The sequence below is a fragment of the Artibeus jamaicensis genome, unplaced genomic scaffold, assembly GCF_021234435.1.
Source record: "Artibeus jamaicensis isolate MK-2021 breed Jamaican fruit bat unplaced genomic scaffold, CSHL_Jam_final contig_64, whole genome shotgun sequence".
Classification (NCBI taxonomy): domain Eukaryota; kingdom Metazoa; phylum Chordata; class Mammalia; order Chiroptera; family Phyllostomidae; genus Artibeus; species Artibeus jamaicensis.
This window is the reverse complement of record NW_026521911.1, coordinates 14,050,354-14,068,295: the sequence shown is the minus strand read 5'-3', so window position 1 is coordinate 14,068,295 and position 17,942 is coordinate 14,050,354. Positions and strand designations below refer to the sequence as shown.

The window sequence follows — 17,942 nt, the reverse complement described above, 5'->3', positions numbered from 1 at the left end:
AAAATGAGGAGACAAACAAATGTGGCCCAAATGAAAAAAACAGATCAAAACTCCAGAAGAACTAAATAAAGGGGAGATAACCAACCTATCAGATACAGAGTTCAGAACACTGGTTATGAAGATGCTCAAGGAAATTAGGGAGGACCTCAACAGCATAAAAAAGACCCAGTCAGAAACAAAGAATTCACTAACAGAAATAGAACAATTTACAGAAAAACAACACTGAATGAAGCTGAGAATCAAATCAATGACTTGGGCCCTGGCTGGAGTGGCTCAGTGGTTGAGTGCCAGCCTGTGAACCAAAGGGTTGGCCGTTCCATTCCCAGGGCACATGCCTGGGATACGGGCCAGGTCCCCAGTAGGGAGAGTGCGAGGAGCAACCACACATTGATGTTTCTCTCCTTTTCTTTCTCCCTGCCTTCCCCTCTCTAAAAATATATATAAATAAAGTAAAAAAATGATTTGGAACATAGTGAAGCAAAAAACAACCAATCAGAACAACAGAAAGAAAAAAACAAAACAAGAGTAGTATTAAGCAGCCCCTGGGACAACTTCAAGCATTCCAGCATTCACATCATAGGGGTGCCAGAAGAAAAAGAGCAAAAAATTGAAAATCTACTTAAAAAAGTAATGAAAGAAAACTTCCCTAATTTGGTGAAGGAAATAAACATGCAAGTCCAGGAAGCACAGAGAGTCCCAAACAGTAGGGATGCGGAGAGGCCCACTCCAGGACACAGCATAATTAAAATGCCAAAGGTTAAAGACAAAGAGAGTCTAAAAAGCAGCAGTTAGCTACCTACAGGGGAGTTCCCATAAGACTGTCAGCTGATTTCTCAAAAGAAACTTTGCAGGCTAGAGGGGACTGGCAAGAAACATTCAAAGTCATGAAAAGCAGGGACCTGCAGCCAAGATTGCTCTACCCAGCAAAGCTATCACTTAGGATAGAAGGGCAGATAAAGAGCCTCCCAGACAAGAAAGAACTAAAGGAGTCCAGCATCACCAAACCGTTACTGTATGAAATATTAAAGGGATTTATTTAAGAAAAATAAGATTAAAACTATGAACAATAAAATGGCAATAAATACCCATTTATCAACAATTCCATCTAAATAAACAAACTAAACAAATAAGAACAGAGATAGAATCATGACTATGGAGAGCATCTGATGGTTGCCAGATGGGAAGAGGTGCGGGGGAGTGGGTGGAGAGGGGATTAGGAAGGTCAAATAGGTAGTTACTGAAGAGACATGAGGATGTACAGCACAGTGTAGGAAATGGAGTAGCCAAAGAACTTATACACATGACTCATGGAGATGAACAATGGTGCGGGGATTGCCTGAGGGAGTGGAGGGTGCTGGGCTGGGGAGGTGGGCAAGGGGGGGAAAATCAGGACGACTGTATCAGCATAATCAAGAAAATACAGTTTTTAAAAAGTCACTTGACTTTCTCTCTCTGTAAAATAGCACACACTCTTCTTCACCACAGCTGCAGTCCTCGGACACGCGTTTCCTCACAGCCCACTGCCTGCCCCTCTCGCTCCAGAAGTCACCCGTCACTGTCAGTCTCATCTCTCTGTAGTTACCCTTTTTATACTACAAAGTCACCTGGGGGTATGACTTGAAAAAAACATGGCCTCAACCCTAAAGTCCCCATATCCTAGCTTGAGGGAAGTACCCCCAGCCCGAGGCCAAGTCCTGCCCTCAGATCTCAGGGTCACCTCAGTCCCTGACCCCCTTTCCTTACTAATCCCACAAGGAGGATTTGCAACGCTGGCTACAGCTCCAACAGGAAAAGGCTGGGGCAAATGTAGGAACAGCCCCCCGGGCATCCACAATGAGGCTCTGCCCAGTCCTACAAAAATACTCATTTCTTACGTTTTTACTGTTTTTTTTCCTTGGCCAGTCATTTTCAGTATTCAAAATTCTCTATCTGAATGAATATGAGGAGATAATCAGCAGCAGACCAAGGTGTTAGGGGAAATAAAGTTGATCATTTATCTGAGCAAAGTCACAACTCAGAAGTGAATACTTCTGCCTCTGTGGAGCAAAACACCATCTGCGTAACGATGACTTTGTTGTTCTGTCCAAGTACTTTCTACTTATACAAATAAAGATAAGTCTCGAGAGAGTTCAGGGACTATGAACTTGGTGGTTTCTCAGATTCAAAGGCAGCGAGAACAGGGGACCCTGCTCCCAGGGGTCACGTGCCCTCTGGCCCTGCCCAGAGGCCCCACCACAAGGAGGACGTGACGTAAGCAAGTGGGTGAAGCTCCTGGAAGGGGAAGGAACTCGGTTTTCTCTGTGCCCTGGCAGAGGACTTAGAAACTCAGGGTTGCGGTAAAATATAAGCAGAGGCAATTCTGCCAGCACTAACGACTAAACCAAATGTTGGCCTAGACACAATCCACAAGGACGAACGCTCAAGCTCAGCAAAAAATACTCAGTGACAATTGACCGACTGGGTTTCATCACAAAAGACATGTTCATTCCAGGAAAAAGTAAATTATAAAATTTGAGAGCAAAGAATAAAAAAAGATAAAATTTTAAATTAAATAACTGATTAAACAACCAATGGACGCAAAAAAGTAAACTAGGTGTCAACTGAGTGACAACAATATTCAGAGGTCACAGACAAAGTTTACAGAAGTAGCTATGGAATTTAAGATAACTGAACCAAAGGTTTTATTTCAGAATTAAATAATAAAACAAATTTAAACTCTGATAAAAAACTAACTGGTAAGAATCCAAAAGATTTGAGACAATGTGTTATCTTGTAACTTCAGTCTCTACTTGGTTGGTACTAATATTAGGATTTTATTAATACCGGAAATGGCAATGAAACAACCGTAATACTACTAACTACCTCTATGCACTGTTTTTCAATCTACATAAAGATGTAAGAAATACCAAGGGAAGCTATTAGTGTTTAATACGATTAGTTCTGGTGGAAACTTAACCATAGTCAGAATTTCTTCAGTGTATAAATGGACTAAAAACATGTTTTGGAAGGGAGACATCTATCTGCCTGTGTTTATGATTCCAAGTAGTCAGTCAGTACCTGATCGGGCAGAGGTGGTCAGACACTCATGGGCACTGTCTTCGGGAACGCAGAACACTCTCTCCGTGTTTGCTCACACAGCTGCACTTCGCAGTCTGTGCCCACGAGACCAAACTGCATTGCTCTATTCACCAGTACAAACCAGGTAAGTGGTCATTCAAATCATCTGTTCATTACTGTGTCCTGCTTCCCATGATGGTACATTTTATATAAAATCAATGATGACTGTAGTTTGTAACAATAAAAATAAGAAAGTAAATCACAGAAATTACACCTTTTGATTAGTAAAATTTTACCAATCTCTTCAAATTTTAATATAGTTTGTCTTTAATGAATATCATAACCTTTTAATGTCAATGAAAACAGTAACTTATGCGTTAGAATGTTTTTTTCTTTTAACCTGCCAGGAAAATACCACAAACACAATTTCTAAACCAGGACAGGGAGGCACGCGTGGGTCCCAGCACCGCCTTCCCTGCTGTCACGCTCCAGTTTTAAAAGGAAACACGGTGCTAACCATCATTTTGGTTCCAGTGAATACAAACTTAAAACTTAATTTGTTAACCAATTTTGAAGTCCTGAAATCAAAATGATCCTTTAACAGTATTGCCTAATAGACAAGTCAGTTCTAAAAGTTAATCACAATGCAAAATTTTGAACAAATTAAAAGTGGCTCTCCCTGTCACCATGGCACCAGAGTCTGTCTTTTTGTTGGGTTTCAGTTCGCCATAACAACCTAGGATAGGATTACATGTAAACAGAAGACTATGAGGCTTGATGAAATCAAATACGCAGGACTAAGCATTTTTAAAGTCTGGGTTGTACTTCTTCTGCAACACAAGTTCCACAGCATAATTAATTTACAATGGCCTAAAACTTTTCAGCAACAAAATTACATTTAAAAATATACCCTCATCCCTATATGTAACATTAACCGTAGACATCAATACCACTTAAGCCTTTAACTTAGAAAAGTACACCTTTTCCCTGAGAAGCTCTCAGGAGCGACCACGTCTCAATCACAGGCGTCCTGAACTAGCCCGTAGTCAGCAGTGAGTGCATTTCGTCACTTCTCTATTCTAAAAGGAGGAAAAATGGTGACAGTGATTTTTTTGAAAAGAGGCTAGAAACTGAATGCAATTAGTGATGTTGCTTTTATACATCACTAACAAAAGTTTCTCTACACAGTTTTATACAACTACTGGATTTTCATACTCTTTTTAGTTGTAAAACACCCACTGCATAAGTGCAAGAGTTGAGAGGAAACTGCCAAACCTGTCAAAACTACTTTTGTTCCATAGAATTCTGATCCCTTCTGAGTCAACAATGGCATACGAACTTAGGTGCAAAAAATTTAGTCCTAATGCAAACATAATAAAACTACAGGAGGTTTAAGAGCAACTTAAAAAAAGCAACTTCATTTGCTTTTAAATATTCAAGTGTAATGTTTCTGCAAAAGATTAAAACATACATTTCAACTTTATCAGCTCTGTCAATCCCCGTTTGCACCCAACCCGCCGTCAGTACGTAAGCTCGCTGGGCCGCGCGGGGGCAGCCCGCGGCGGAAAGAGACGGAGCTGTCGGGGAAAGAGAGCGCGGTGCCCGGGGTTCATCTGAACACAGAGAGACCCGTCTCTGAATCCCTGAAGTGCGAATGGCCACTTCAATTGCTCTATGCTAAAGCAGCATTGTCTGTGAAGAGTTAATTCATACCCATTACATTTCACTACTAAAATTACCAATTCAAAAGTTAAAAAAATCCAGAGTGAATCCATTTACCCGTGAGCCTCTGTATCCGAAAGTGGAGAAATATTCTTAGCTTTAACCAAGATTATACTGGAATGAACTAAACACATTGTTTAAAGTAACTTTAAGTATATCTTATTTTTTACATAGATTATTTAATATTGCTTGCAGACATAATTTAATCAATAGTATATCATCATGTCAATAACAACTGTGATCTAGAATCAGATTCTGGCTACAGAGGGAGCTTAATTATTAAGCAACATCTTACTAAAAAAAGCTTCTTCTGTATTTCTGATCGGTAAGAAAAGCAAACAAAATGAGCATCTCTCATTGAAATAACACTGAAGTTCAAGCTCGGTACCCCTTCTTTGTGTTCAACATAATTAACTCTTCAGGATAAAATAATGGAACATTAAGACACATTCATAAATTAGAGTCACTTTCAGGAAAACTCAATGGGCAGCTCTGGTGGCACAGTCGTGTATCTTGGGTCCAACCTGGGGGTAAAATCCTGAAAGTATTTAGATGCACCCGTACCAAAAACATCAAGGACTTTTCGGTTCATGACAGCAAATCTGCAAAACAGAGGACACAGTAAACAAGTATTTAATTAAGTTTATAAAATGAGATGATTCCCTCTACTTGACTTATCTTTCATGAGATGGAAGGAGAGAAAAGGCAGACATGGTAAAAGCCTCACTGGCAGATTCAAAAGTCACTCTGATCCTCCTCCTGCAGATCCCTGCCCCATATTTTCTTAGAGACACTAATCCCTAAGCCAGAAACGCTAGGGTTACCGTCATTATCTCAAATGCTTTCTAATAGATAACACCAAATAGAAAAATATGTTGCTGACAATTTTTCTGGTGGATGAACTCAAACTAAGAAACAACAAATGAGCTAACGTGTACCAAGGAGGCAAATGTAGTCAATGTAATTTCTCTTATACGTGACTTTAATGTCTCACAACCAACAGAAAACACACCCAGATGTGCAAAAATTTAATAATTAAAGGGCAAACAGCAAAGAGGTTTTCAAATTCCTAATAGACAAAACAGAGTTAAAACCCTCATTTTATCCATAACCTAAGAGACATAAAGTTTTTAAAAGACACATATTCAGCTACTGTGCAGGACAGACCTTCTGCACCTCCGTGCCTGACCGTAAGCATCTCCTCTCTGGAGACGGCAGCAGAGTGACATTGGCTGTGAGTCATTAGCCAACATCATTATTCTAAGAGCCTTTTTTGTTCCTTTCCAAAGTGAACCTCCTTCCAACTGGTTAAACTCATTAATGTGAAAAACAAAATGACAGGGAAATAAATAATTAAATAATAATAATAAAATAAAAAGAATCCATTGTGTCATGGCTATAAAGAATCCAAAGCCAGGCTGCCTGGCTCATGTCCCAGGGCCATCATTTACCAGCTGTGTGACTCTTGAAAGCTATTTAACATCTCTGTGCATCTCGGTTTCCTCGTATGTAAAACCAGGACAATAACAGTACCTATCTCGTGGTAATTCTAAGGATTAAATGTGTATGTATGGATATGGTTGTTGTATGCGTACACATGTGTGTATCTTAAAACTGTATCTGGGACACAGTAAGCACTATACAACTGTTTGCTATTATTAATGACAGTAATATTAATAGCAGCAACACTTTCCTGAGTATTTATTAAGTGCTAAGTGCTGCTTTAAACATCTCAATTTTTCTGTAACCTCACAAAGTATGTACTATTGTTTCATGGTAGAGAGAAAATACTGAGACTCATGAAGGTAACAACTTTCCCACCAGTGACACCGCTAACGGTGTCAGAACCAAAGTCACACCCAGGTCTGTCCTGCTCCAAAGCCCACGGTCTTTCTAGTAGGTCAAGCTGCCTCCCGAAAAATTAGATTAACATTAAAAATGCTGTCAACAACAAAGAACCGGATGATAAAGACAAAGGAAAGTATGCTTACAATATCAGGCAAAAGAATACAATTATCTTTCTAAAATGTAAATCAGTTCATTGTTTAGGCACGATTTCTTATGAATCTGTTTAATATTTTTAATAAAAAATATGAGATCAAAGATTTTAAAAGTGAGACCTAATTGTGTTATGTAGCAATTAATCAGCTGTTTGCAAATCAACATATTAATCTAGAACACTTAAAATATCTAAAATAATATAGGGAAAAATAGTCAAAATAAGGTTCATTAAAAGAATGCCCCATGTTAGTCTTAAATTGGTCATACTTGAGTTATAGCTAGACATACTACTTTACCAAGAAAAGAATATTCCCCTACGGAGACAAAAAGGTTCAAAAACTTTCTTATGGAGAAAAAAATCTTGCTTTTTTTCTCTGATTGTCAGAACATCTCAGTCACTTACTTGCCCTTGGTGAGCCTTAAAAGGAATTTCCAGTAAGATGGTCGCAAAGTCTGAACTTCCATGACAGCCTAAGATCAGAGCATTCGATTTCAGATTTCTCTTAGTAAACAGTGAAGATCATCAGCAGTCTTAGGCAACAGAGTAGTTATATTGCTGTTTTTATTGCTTGTTGTATTTTTAAAAACAACAGTGTGACAATAATAACAAAAACATGTATTTATGTTTAACTTGGTAACATTAAGAGTTTTTCTAAATGTACCTTCAATAAGAATACGGCCTATGAAGTAATAATTAGTTAATTAAGTCATTATCAGGAAGCACTGACTGAATACCCATTAGACAGCTGGCAGCATTACTGTGAGAAAGTGCAAATAAAAGCTGTCCCCAAAACTTTGCAACAGCCCTAGTGCTATTCGCATCCATAATGATTACAGTATTTAAAGAGATTGAACAATCTCTTTAAATTTAAATCTGCTTTAAATCTGCTTCTATTAAGTGAGAATTTTACCTCTCTCCTCACTGCCTGAGTAACATTGGGAAAAGCCATTATTCTTATTTATGCTCATGGTACCTTTTTTCTAAAAGAAGTATAATTGCACTGGGCCATTCTAGCCAACACGCTAAAATAAGTTTACCTATAAAACTTGCACCTTGTTTAAACCTAAAAATTGTTGTGCTCATAAAACATGACCTGGCCCATTAAGATAAAATGTTTAATGATTTGAAACTTGCAAACTATCTTGCTAAAAATAAAAAAATATATATAAAATATAATAAATAAAAATGTTTCCAGGTCTTTATTTTCCCCCCATTGGTTCAATGTACATTACAAACAAATAATTCTATTTCTCATTTCAAAAAGCTATACTTACTGCTTGGAAGCAGATGGCTGTAGAGATGGAATAGATGATAGTATCTGCATGGGGAAAATAGGGAACCTTTCCTGCTTCAATGCCTTTGAAATACAGTGTCTGCAAAACAGCCATAATGCGAGATGTATAAAGAAAACAACTTTAAACAGCGTTAACAATGTAGTTGAGCAGCATGTTCCCTATCTACCACTATTTTTTCCTAACTTTTCAAAATCCTAATAATCCTTTTCAGAGCTTAAATCCCAGGTTGCATTGTCCACAACATGCCAGCCCTTCCCTTTAGCTCCTTCCCTCACCCTGGACCCCATTAAACAAGTATTTAATCCCAGTACAATACTTGTCTGTAAAATTCAACAGCACTTTATTTCTACCTTTTTTGTATCATTTACTCTTCAATGCTTTTTGCACAATGCTTAGGTCCTCCATTCCCTGTTAGACCTATTCATTCATGCATTAAATATTTAATGATGTTAATCTAACCATATGCTGGGTACTATGCTAGGAGCTAGGGATCTGAAAAGAAGTAAAAATGGTTAGTGTATAACATAAATCATTAATGCCCTCTAATGAGGGTATATGATACACACACACACACACACACATAAAATAGCCTCATTAGATGTGTGTCTATATATGTGTATATCGACTTATATTTAATAAATACATTTTGGCTCCCCAGAGGACAGAGCAACTGCTCTGTCAGGGAGAATTTCAGAAATGACTACATTTGAGTAGAGCTTCTCAAACCATCTGCAGTGAAAACAAACAAAAATCACTTTTTAAAATGTCCAGTTGTCATGACTTGATACTTTTATAATAAAAATGAATTACTAGAAAGATAAATTAAAAAAACACAAAATTGAACTGATTTTTACTATTATAGTCAAAAGACAGATTATTCTGTCAAATTGCTATAAAAGTTTCCAAATGCTTACTCTCAATCTCTCTACTTATCTTTGTCATCAACTGGTAACAGTTCATGGACTAGTCTAGTCTACTGACCACACTTTTAATAGCACTGCCTTCTAAGAAGCATAGGATCAACAACTGGATAAGAGGGGAAAAGCAGGGATGACAAGCACACAATATGTATGGGGAATAGTGAGCTAATTTATATGGACAGAACGTAATTCGTGGAAATTGGTTTTCTGGAGCATGGTATTACAATAGGGTGGTGGGAGGTTCAAGAAGATGAGTGGTTCATAAAGCATAAAATAATTTTTTCCATGGAAAGAGTGGTCTATACAGCTGACTTTTAATTAATATTCATTATATAATAATATAGCATTTTAATGTACAATTAACTTTATCTGTAAGATATGTGCCAATAATTATAGTCTGCTCAGGACACACAGCAAACGCTGGCAGTTACTTTCAATGTAATACACCTGTACATGACAAGGTACAGACGTGTCCTAGCATATTCACGTTGATGAAAACAATTCAGGTGTGATTGAATGGCATAACAGAAACTCTGTATGAAACATGTATCTTTTGATATATGGAATAAATGTGTTACCAATTATTTCTTATAATAAAACATAACTACTGAATTGCATTCTAAATTGATGAAGGGAGAGAACCATATCTTACATTTCTATATGCTTACCAGCACCTAGCACAGCAATGGGAACATAATTGATAACCAATAAATATGTCTTGGAAATAATTTTTTCAAAGAACGAAGTTCCCTATACAGCTGATTTTTATTTAATATTCATTATACAGTAATACAGCATTTTAGTATAAAATTAACTTCAATCATAGGGAAATGATTGCCTTTTATACCACAGTAATTAATTCCAAAAGGACATGGTGAGTTTAAACTGTTAATTTCCTGTATTTAAAAATGTTTTCATAAGCATATTTTATATATCAGTTTCTTTGGCAAGATCAGATATGGTCTATTGATTCAAGAGCAATACCATTGTTTGGCTTTAAAGAGTCTAACCATTCTGCCCTCGCCCGTGTGGCTCAGTTGGTTGGAGTGTTGTCCCACAGACCAAAAGGTCACAAGTTAGATTCTTGGTCAGTCCATATATACCAAAGTTGTGGGTTTGATCACCAGTCAGCGGGCTTACAAGAAGGCAACCAATGGATGTTTCTCTCTCATGTTCAACTCCCCCCCTCAAGAAAAGCAATGGAAAAATGCCCTTGAGTAAGGATAAAAATAAAAATAAAAAATAACCTCTAGCCATTTAGGGAAGCAGTTGTAAAACACACCTTTTATAAACTAGATCTCAATAATGGATTCCCTTAGTGTCAATATATTTATTTTTGCTACATAAGGGTTACTTTTCTTTCTCTCATTCCACTGTTCCTCTCCACCAGCAAATCTGCTTCCTAAACACACCAAATCTGTGTACTTCTCTCCATTTCTTCTGCACCTGTCCTGACACAAGCCACCACCTCTCACCTGAGACTGTTTTCCCAGCTTCTAATCTTGCCTCTAATACATTCTCTATGAAGTAGCCAGAGCATTCGTCTTAAAATGTGAATTATATTACATTACTATTCCTAAAACACTCCAATGGCTTCCAATTGCAGTGACTGCACTGAGAAAAAGTTCTCTTTCCGCCCTCCCTCCCTCCCTCTCTCTCACACACACAGTGGGACAAGGCAAATGTGCAATTCTCTAAATGTTACTAAGGACACAAATTTTCAGTGAGATGAAAAATTTAAAAATAAAACAAGTTAAATAAAATGTATAATCTTAACTTTGAATTGGAAACACCAGTATGCACTCAATTGTTTTCTCTTTCTCTAAAAAGAACGAGAGGATAAAAATCTCTAGCTCTGAATGATCACTGGAAGGGCCCAGAAACAATGGCTAGACTGGGAGCAAAAAGCCTCTAGCCCACAACTCGAGTCTTAAAATGCCATTTTCTATCAGAAACTAGGGGCTGGTAGAGAAAAGGCTGATTGATTCTGCATCAGGGGCAGGAAATGTCCCAGATGAGCCTGGAATATCTTGTTTTATCACAAAGAAGAAAGCTCTCACACATACTGGTGTTATGTCAAAAAGAAACAGAAGTTAACTTTAAGAGCTTCTCACAGCCAAAGATGGGGCATTTAGCACAATGACTACAATTGGTTGAAACAAAGCAGATACATTAAAATCACGACTTCATATGACACTTTAGAAAATAAAAACTCACAGGTCAACTTTGCAGGATGCTAGGTACTTATTCTGAACACTGGTAAATAAAGGGAAGTAATCAAGCATTTTATTATGACTTGGCGAACAAACTATTTTAGGGTAACCAAACAGCTGAAAATGGAAAGTTCTTTTCAGAAAAATCTCCACTAATAAAATGCATAAAACCCCTTAGTATTAGATTATGACCACTGTAAAACCCTCAGTGAAATAATTTCTGGTAATGATCATCAATGGCTGATAAAATAATTTGGAAAAAGACTAATGGGAACCTGCCCCAGCTGGTGTGGCTCACTGGATTGAGTGTGGGTTTGTGAACCAAAGGGTCGCCAGTTTGATTCCCAGTCTGGGCACATGCCTGGGTTGCAGACCAGGTCGCCAGTAGGAGGCGTGTCAGAGGCAACCACACACTGATGTTTCTCTCCCTCTCTTTCTCCCTCCTTTCCCCTCTCTCTAAAAATAAATAAATAAAATCTTACAAAAAGGCTCATGGGGAACCTTATGTTGGATCTATCACCACTGAGTCCACTGATCAACCTTAGTACCACAAAGAGAAAAAAACAGACATTTTTTGTGTTTCTTAAAGTGATGCAGTAGGAATTCACACAGAGCAACTATGAAGTATTTCTGCAACACAACATTCTTCCCCCTCAAAAAATTGAAACTTAATTTGCGTTAGCCTCCAAATCTAATTGTTTATAGGAATTTAGAGTTAAACATATTAACACTACCAGTGAGAGTGCCATCAGCAAAACCCAGAATGTGGAAAATTCCATAGAGCTAATTACCTAGGTCTTCAACAAATAACTGGCAAGGATAAAAAGAAGGGCTGAGTCACTATAACATCACACACTAAAAGAGACTTTGGATTCTGATTAAAACAAAGGCCTTACAAAGATTTTCGTGAGACAATCAGTGAACATGTATGTTCTACTTGGATGTGTGATTTAAACATTAAAGAATTACTAAGTTTTTCTTAATGTATGATAATTGCATTGTGGTATATTTTGGTTAGTACTGTTGATTTGTTTTTAAGGAGTCTTTACCCATTAGCCTTATTCTTTAAGGGGTCTTTACCCTGAGTTACTTATGAATGAGGTTATACTATATCTGGGATTTGCTTTAAAACACATCAGTACTTTAGAGGTTGAGACAGTATAGATGAAATGAGACTGCCCAAATGCTACAACTGTTGAAGCTGTGTAATGGGTACATGAGGGTTAATTATATTATGCTTCTATATCTAGGTATATTTAAAAATAACACAAAGAAAGAAGACAAAAGAGGAGAAACATTTTTTTGAAAACTTTGTAAGTACTTTTATAAGATTAGAATTTGCTTTTTAAATATGTATTTGTTGCTAAAGCAGCTTAAAAGCTATATATCCTTTGGAATTGTACATGGATAAAAATGTTTGCTTACCTCCACCAATTTGGAAGCTAAATACATGGAAATTGTTGTGCTTTTATAAAACATCATTGATACTCCTGCCAAAAATCCTGAAACAAATAAGGCAAAACTCATCAGACCTTGAAGTATTTTCTTTGTTATTAAGTCATTTTGAAAGGTCAATTTGCTTAAATAAGAAAGAATTGATTTATAGCAGTGCCTCTTGTTACATCAAAATCAAGGATAGTAATATACTTGCTGACATTAAAATGAGTGAGTTCTTATTATCACACATTTTTAAATTAAGAAAACTGACCTTCAGAGTTAGGAACAAACAGTTCTGATACACATAAGAAATTTCACATTCTAAATTTAACTTTAAAAACAGTGGTGGTTTTGCCAAACATAATGATTTTAAAAAATAATTTTTAAAGACTATTGGTATCATTTCTAATGTTAAGTGAAAATAATTATTCATCTATTCTCCTAACAGCTCAAATTATTTTCAGTGCTATCTTTACACTTGTTTCACTATAAATGGAAAACCAAGGTGGGAGGAGGCCTGGAATTCTAACAGTGGGAAAGTTACCGGTAAATATCTGAAAAACTGTCTATTCAACTTTAGTCCATGTAAGTAATTGTAGAAATTTTTCTTTAGTTTTTATAAAGTTATTTACATTCCCAAAAATATAATAAAAATTATTAAAATATATGCCACTTACCACTGGTAAAAAACAAAATATTTTAAGAAATCTATTTGTACTTAAAATAGTATCACAGTCACCTCTATAATATTTTACAACTTCTTATTTGGGGGACACATTCCTTAGGCTTTCTGGCCTGTAGGAGGGCAGACAGCCAAGTCATTCTCTTACTACCTCAAAATGCCAGATGCCAAGAGTGCTTTGATATTTTAAACTTCACAAATACAAAATGTGTGGACTAGTGCCTCAATAGGGGTTCTATTACAGAGAAAAGAAGACACAAAAGAAATCAGATGAGTTTGGAAACTATATCTGACTCATTTCTACCACTGATTGATGCAATAATAATCCTTTTTAAATCATTGCTTTACCGGCTATAATAGCATGTAGTTCATCATCCAGGTTTCTGACCCAGCGCAGGAAGCAACTGGTACCCTGCATCAGGAAGAAAACAGAATGACTTTAGCTGTCTCATTAGAAAAAAAAATACATGTAACCTCTGTGATGAGTGAGTCGCTATGCTGACCTTGGAGGCAAATTGGTGGTCTTTAAATCTAACTGAATACACGATTGGGATAATTATAAGTGATAACTTGTTACAAAGTTACTGTTTCGGATAGGCTCTATTAAGAAATTATACATAATATTTTTATTGTAATGATTCTTCAAAATGAATCTGTAGATTCTACTTTTGCCTACAAGTAGAATGCTAGGAAAAAGTATCACTTCCAGTCTAACAAGGAGAAAAAGCTGGATAAACTACGGGTCTGTCAGGCCAGAATTCTACACCCAGAGATAATATTTTGCAGTTTGAAGGTGAAATAAAGACTCTCTCAGACAAACAAAAGCTGAGAAAATTCACCTGCAAATCTGTACTACTAGGAATGTTAAAGGTAGCTCTGCGGGCAGAAGGAATATAATACCAGATAAAAAATTAGATCTGTAAAAAGAAATGAAAAGCTCTGGAAATGGTAAAATTAAGACATGTTTTTTTTTTTACATTTAACTGCTGTGAAACCGAATTAACTGTCTAAGGCAGTGGTCAGAAAACTACGGCCCACTAGTCAAATCTGCTTTGCCATCTGTTTTTATGTGGTTCGCAAGCTGAGAACATTTTTTACACTTCTAAGTGGACAGAAATAAACTCAAACTGCAACATGTAAAAAGTATATAGAATTCTAATTACAATGTGATAGAGTTTTATTAGAATTCCACCATGCTCATTCACTCAGGTATTGTCTACTGTCTGTGGCTGCTTCCACACAACAGAGAACTGAGTGATTATGACAGAGACTATACAGCCCACAAAGTTTAAAATATTTACTGTCTGGTTCTTTACAGAAACAGTTTTCTGACCCTTGATCCAAAATAAAAATAATAACATTATATTGTGAGGTTTATTACTTATAAAAAGATAAGTGTATAGCATGAAAAATGGAGTGGAGAAATCAAAATTATAGTGTTGTAAGAGTCGTACACAATAATGAAGTGGTATATTATTACAAATATTTATTATGAATGTAAGGCAATCACTGAATTTTAAAAAGAAATATAAATAATAAGACTGCAGTGAAGACAGACTACAGAAATACAAAAAATTTAATTAAAAAATTAATATATATTTTTAAAAATCCATCAAAAAAAAAGAATGAGGAAGAGGAACAAAATAAAAAATGGAATAAATTCAAAACAACTAGCAAGAAGGTAAATTTAAATTTAGCCATAACAAATAAATACATGAAGTATAAACAGTCTAAACATACCAATTAAAAGACAGAGATTATCAAATTGGATTTAAAAAAAGGACCAACTATATGTAGTCTAAAAGAAACCAACCTTTACACCAAACACCCAGAAAAATTCAAATAAAAGGACGGGAACAACATACTGTCGAATGTAATCAAGAGAGTTAGAGTAGCTATATTAGCATCAGACACAGGAGACTTCAAAACAAGGACTATTATCAGGGAAAGAGGAACATTACAAAATGAAAAAAGGGTCAGTTCACCAAGAAGACACAGAATAAACAAGATTTATTTGTCCTTCTCTTGATTACATTCTTATGAAGATGCTAAAGGCACTGATAATTTTCTTAAAAATTACCTACAGCTTTGGAATACACTGGATTTAAGAGATTTTCTGACTCAGCTATATTTTCCTTAGTGTAATAATACCAATAGTTTGAATTACTTAGACAAAGAAATAGAACAGAAATAAAAACAAACAAAAAAATAAAAACAGGCGGTGAAATATGCTAGATGGTGGAGAATAACCAACCTGAGCAAAATCGCAGAGAAAGACTACATGTAAACACGTAAGAGTTTATGTTAAGAATAAATACAAACACTATAAAATGAAAAATGAAAAAGAATGTGAATAACTATCTTTTGTAAGTAAACTTGTACATAAAATGATACCTAACCATCTTAACCAAAATAATGCCAGAATTCAATTTTTGCAGCATTAATTTTTAGTTTAAGGTGTGTCTGTGTGTATATGCAGACAGGTCAACCTTAGTTATCACATTTACTTAGAATCCATTTTTATTTATTCATTCAGTCATTAATGCATTCACTTTTGTACAATTTTATTTATTTTATTTTTAGATAAGAGAAGGGAGGGAGAACAAAAGGAAGAGAAACATCAATGTCTGGTTGCCTCTCAAGTGGCCCCTACTAGGGACCTGGCCTGTAACCCAGGCATGTGCCCTGACTAGGAATCGAACAGGCCACCCTTTGGTTCACTGGCTGGCACTTAATCCAGTGAGCCACACCAGCCAGGGAAGAATCTATATTTAGATTTAGAATCTAAATTTCAGATGTGTAATGTGTAATATTATTTCCATATCAGTAATTCCCATTAAACAAAAGGCAATGATTTAAAGTTGCAAAGTACTGTGTGGTGAATGATATCCAAATATGTGTTTAGATGTGTGCTTATATACATATGGGTATGTTTACAGAAATATGCAGAACAGGGTAGAAGAATGTCCACTCTGGTTATCTGAGAGGGTGTGGCAGGAGTAGTGAGTGGAAGAGGGAAAATAAGTCACTGCTTATATATAACTTACAACAGAAAATTATACTGATTCTATCAAGCAGTTGTCATCAACTAGGAGGGTTTGAAATATGTTTAAATTAAAACCAGGTGCTAAATATGATTAAGAAAAATAAATAGACCAGGTATAGTAATATCACTTTCGACATTAGAAATGTTAGTTTATATTTTCCCAGTCAGTGTATATATTATTAAAAAATAAAATGAGTCTAAAAATCTTTAATATTATGTATAAATGTAAGTGTGTCTGTACTTTCAAGAATATTAAATAAAATTTAAAAGAAGAAATTTACCCAGTCTTAATTCCCTATACATATATATGCATATCAATACTATAGAAAGAAGCATTAAAAAATGATAGATGAGTGAAGGCTAAATCACATTCTAACATTAGCCATGTTATTTATTTCCCATTTTTCCTCCCTCTTCTGGAAGACGTACCTTGTATATACTAACAAAAGAGCCCAGAAAAGCTCCAAGCTGAAAATTCTCTTTATTGTAGAAGAGCGACAGCAGGCGGGACGGCTTCGTGAACAGATGCCTAAACGCCGAGGGGATTCGGAGGCAGCACTGGATCAAGTACCCCACGCTGAACATTCTGATGAAACCCTGGAGAAAAGTGGGGGAGATTCTGATTTACAACCAAATTTTGAAGTTTGATAGTTGAGTGTTACTGTCTGGGATTCAAAACAGAATTCAGGAAATTAACACAAGGACATATAACAGCCAGTTTCAAAATTAAATCTTAAAACCTCGACTTTAAAATAATTACCTTAAAATGAGGGGGAAACCTACAGTAAATATACTTTGATTTACAAAAACTTAAAAAGTTTCAGAAGTCCTAGCCAAGCTTACCTATGCACCAAATTTCCATTGCTTGGCATTTTGTTGACAATAACCAGGATTTGTAATTTCTAAACTACATCTGAGTTTTAGAAATAAAAGCACTGAAACTTAACAAATACAGTTAACAAAACCAAATCCTTTTGGAAACTCCTCTTATTCATCAATATGAGTAGAGATTCTTTTGATAGAAAGATAATTTCATTATTTGTTTAGACCTTCGGTATCAATGTTTTAAATGATCAGGTTAAAAAACTTTCACAGAAAAAGAAATAATTATATCTAGGCTTTTATTTCTGTGCCCAAATGTGTCAAGCTAAAACATCTCTAGGGAATGGCAGCTTTAAGGTTCACTCAGCAAAACTTGAAAAAGCAAATCCGTAACAAATCCATCTTTGCCCCCAACATTTCCCCACACTGCCCGCAACTCTGTATAGTGCAAAATGGGACAGAGAATGGGGGACCAGTGCTGGTCGGCTTCACTTCCGTGTTTGGGAAAATGAAGTTCAGATGTGAGTTCATACTGAGAGACTAAAAAATGCCAATAAGCATAAAACAAATGCTATCAAAAAGAGCCGCCTTTTCCATGTGATTCAGCCAATACACTGGTCTCTGTCCTCCCCTGTCACCCCGCAGGAGTGTCTGCACCTGAGTGGGGGGCACCAGCTAAGTTCTGATGGTCAGGGTTTTACATTCCGAGTAGCACCCTTTTTTTTTTTTTAAAGAAAAAAGATGAA

General features: G+C 36.1%; 1 protein-coding gene across 1 annotated transcript in view; it reads right to left on the bottom strand.

Annotated features, from left to right (window-relative positions):
* Positions 1–3,332: 3,332 nt before the first annotated feature.
* The window catches only part of TMEM135 (transmembrane protein 135), a 240,976-nt gene continuing 226,366 nt past the window's right edge, over positions 3,333–17,942 (bottom strand). Inside the window, exons 10-15 of the mRNA XM_037142832.2 lie at positions 16,804–16,971; positions 13,677–13,740; positions 12,635–12,711; positions 8,056–8,154; positions 7,184–7,251; positions 3,333–5,381 (exon numbers count right to left, since the gene is read on the bottom strand). Coding sequence (XP_036998727.1) covers positions 5,249–5,381; positions 7,184–7,251; positions 8,056–8,154; positions 12,635–12,711; positions 13,677–13,740; positions 16,804–16,971 — 609 coding nt within the window. The 3' untranslated portion in view covers positions 3,333–5,248. The remainder of the gene's footprint in view (positions 5,382–7,183; positions 7,252–8,055; positions 8,155–12,634; positions 12,712–13,676; positions 13,741–16,803; positions 16,972–17,942) is intronic.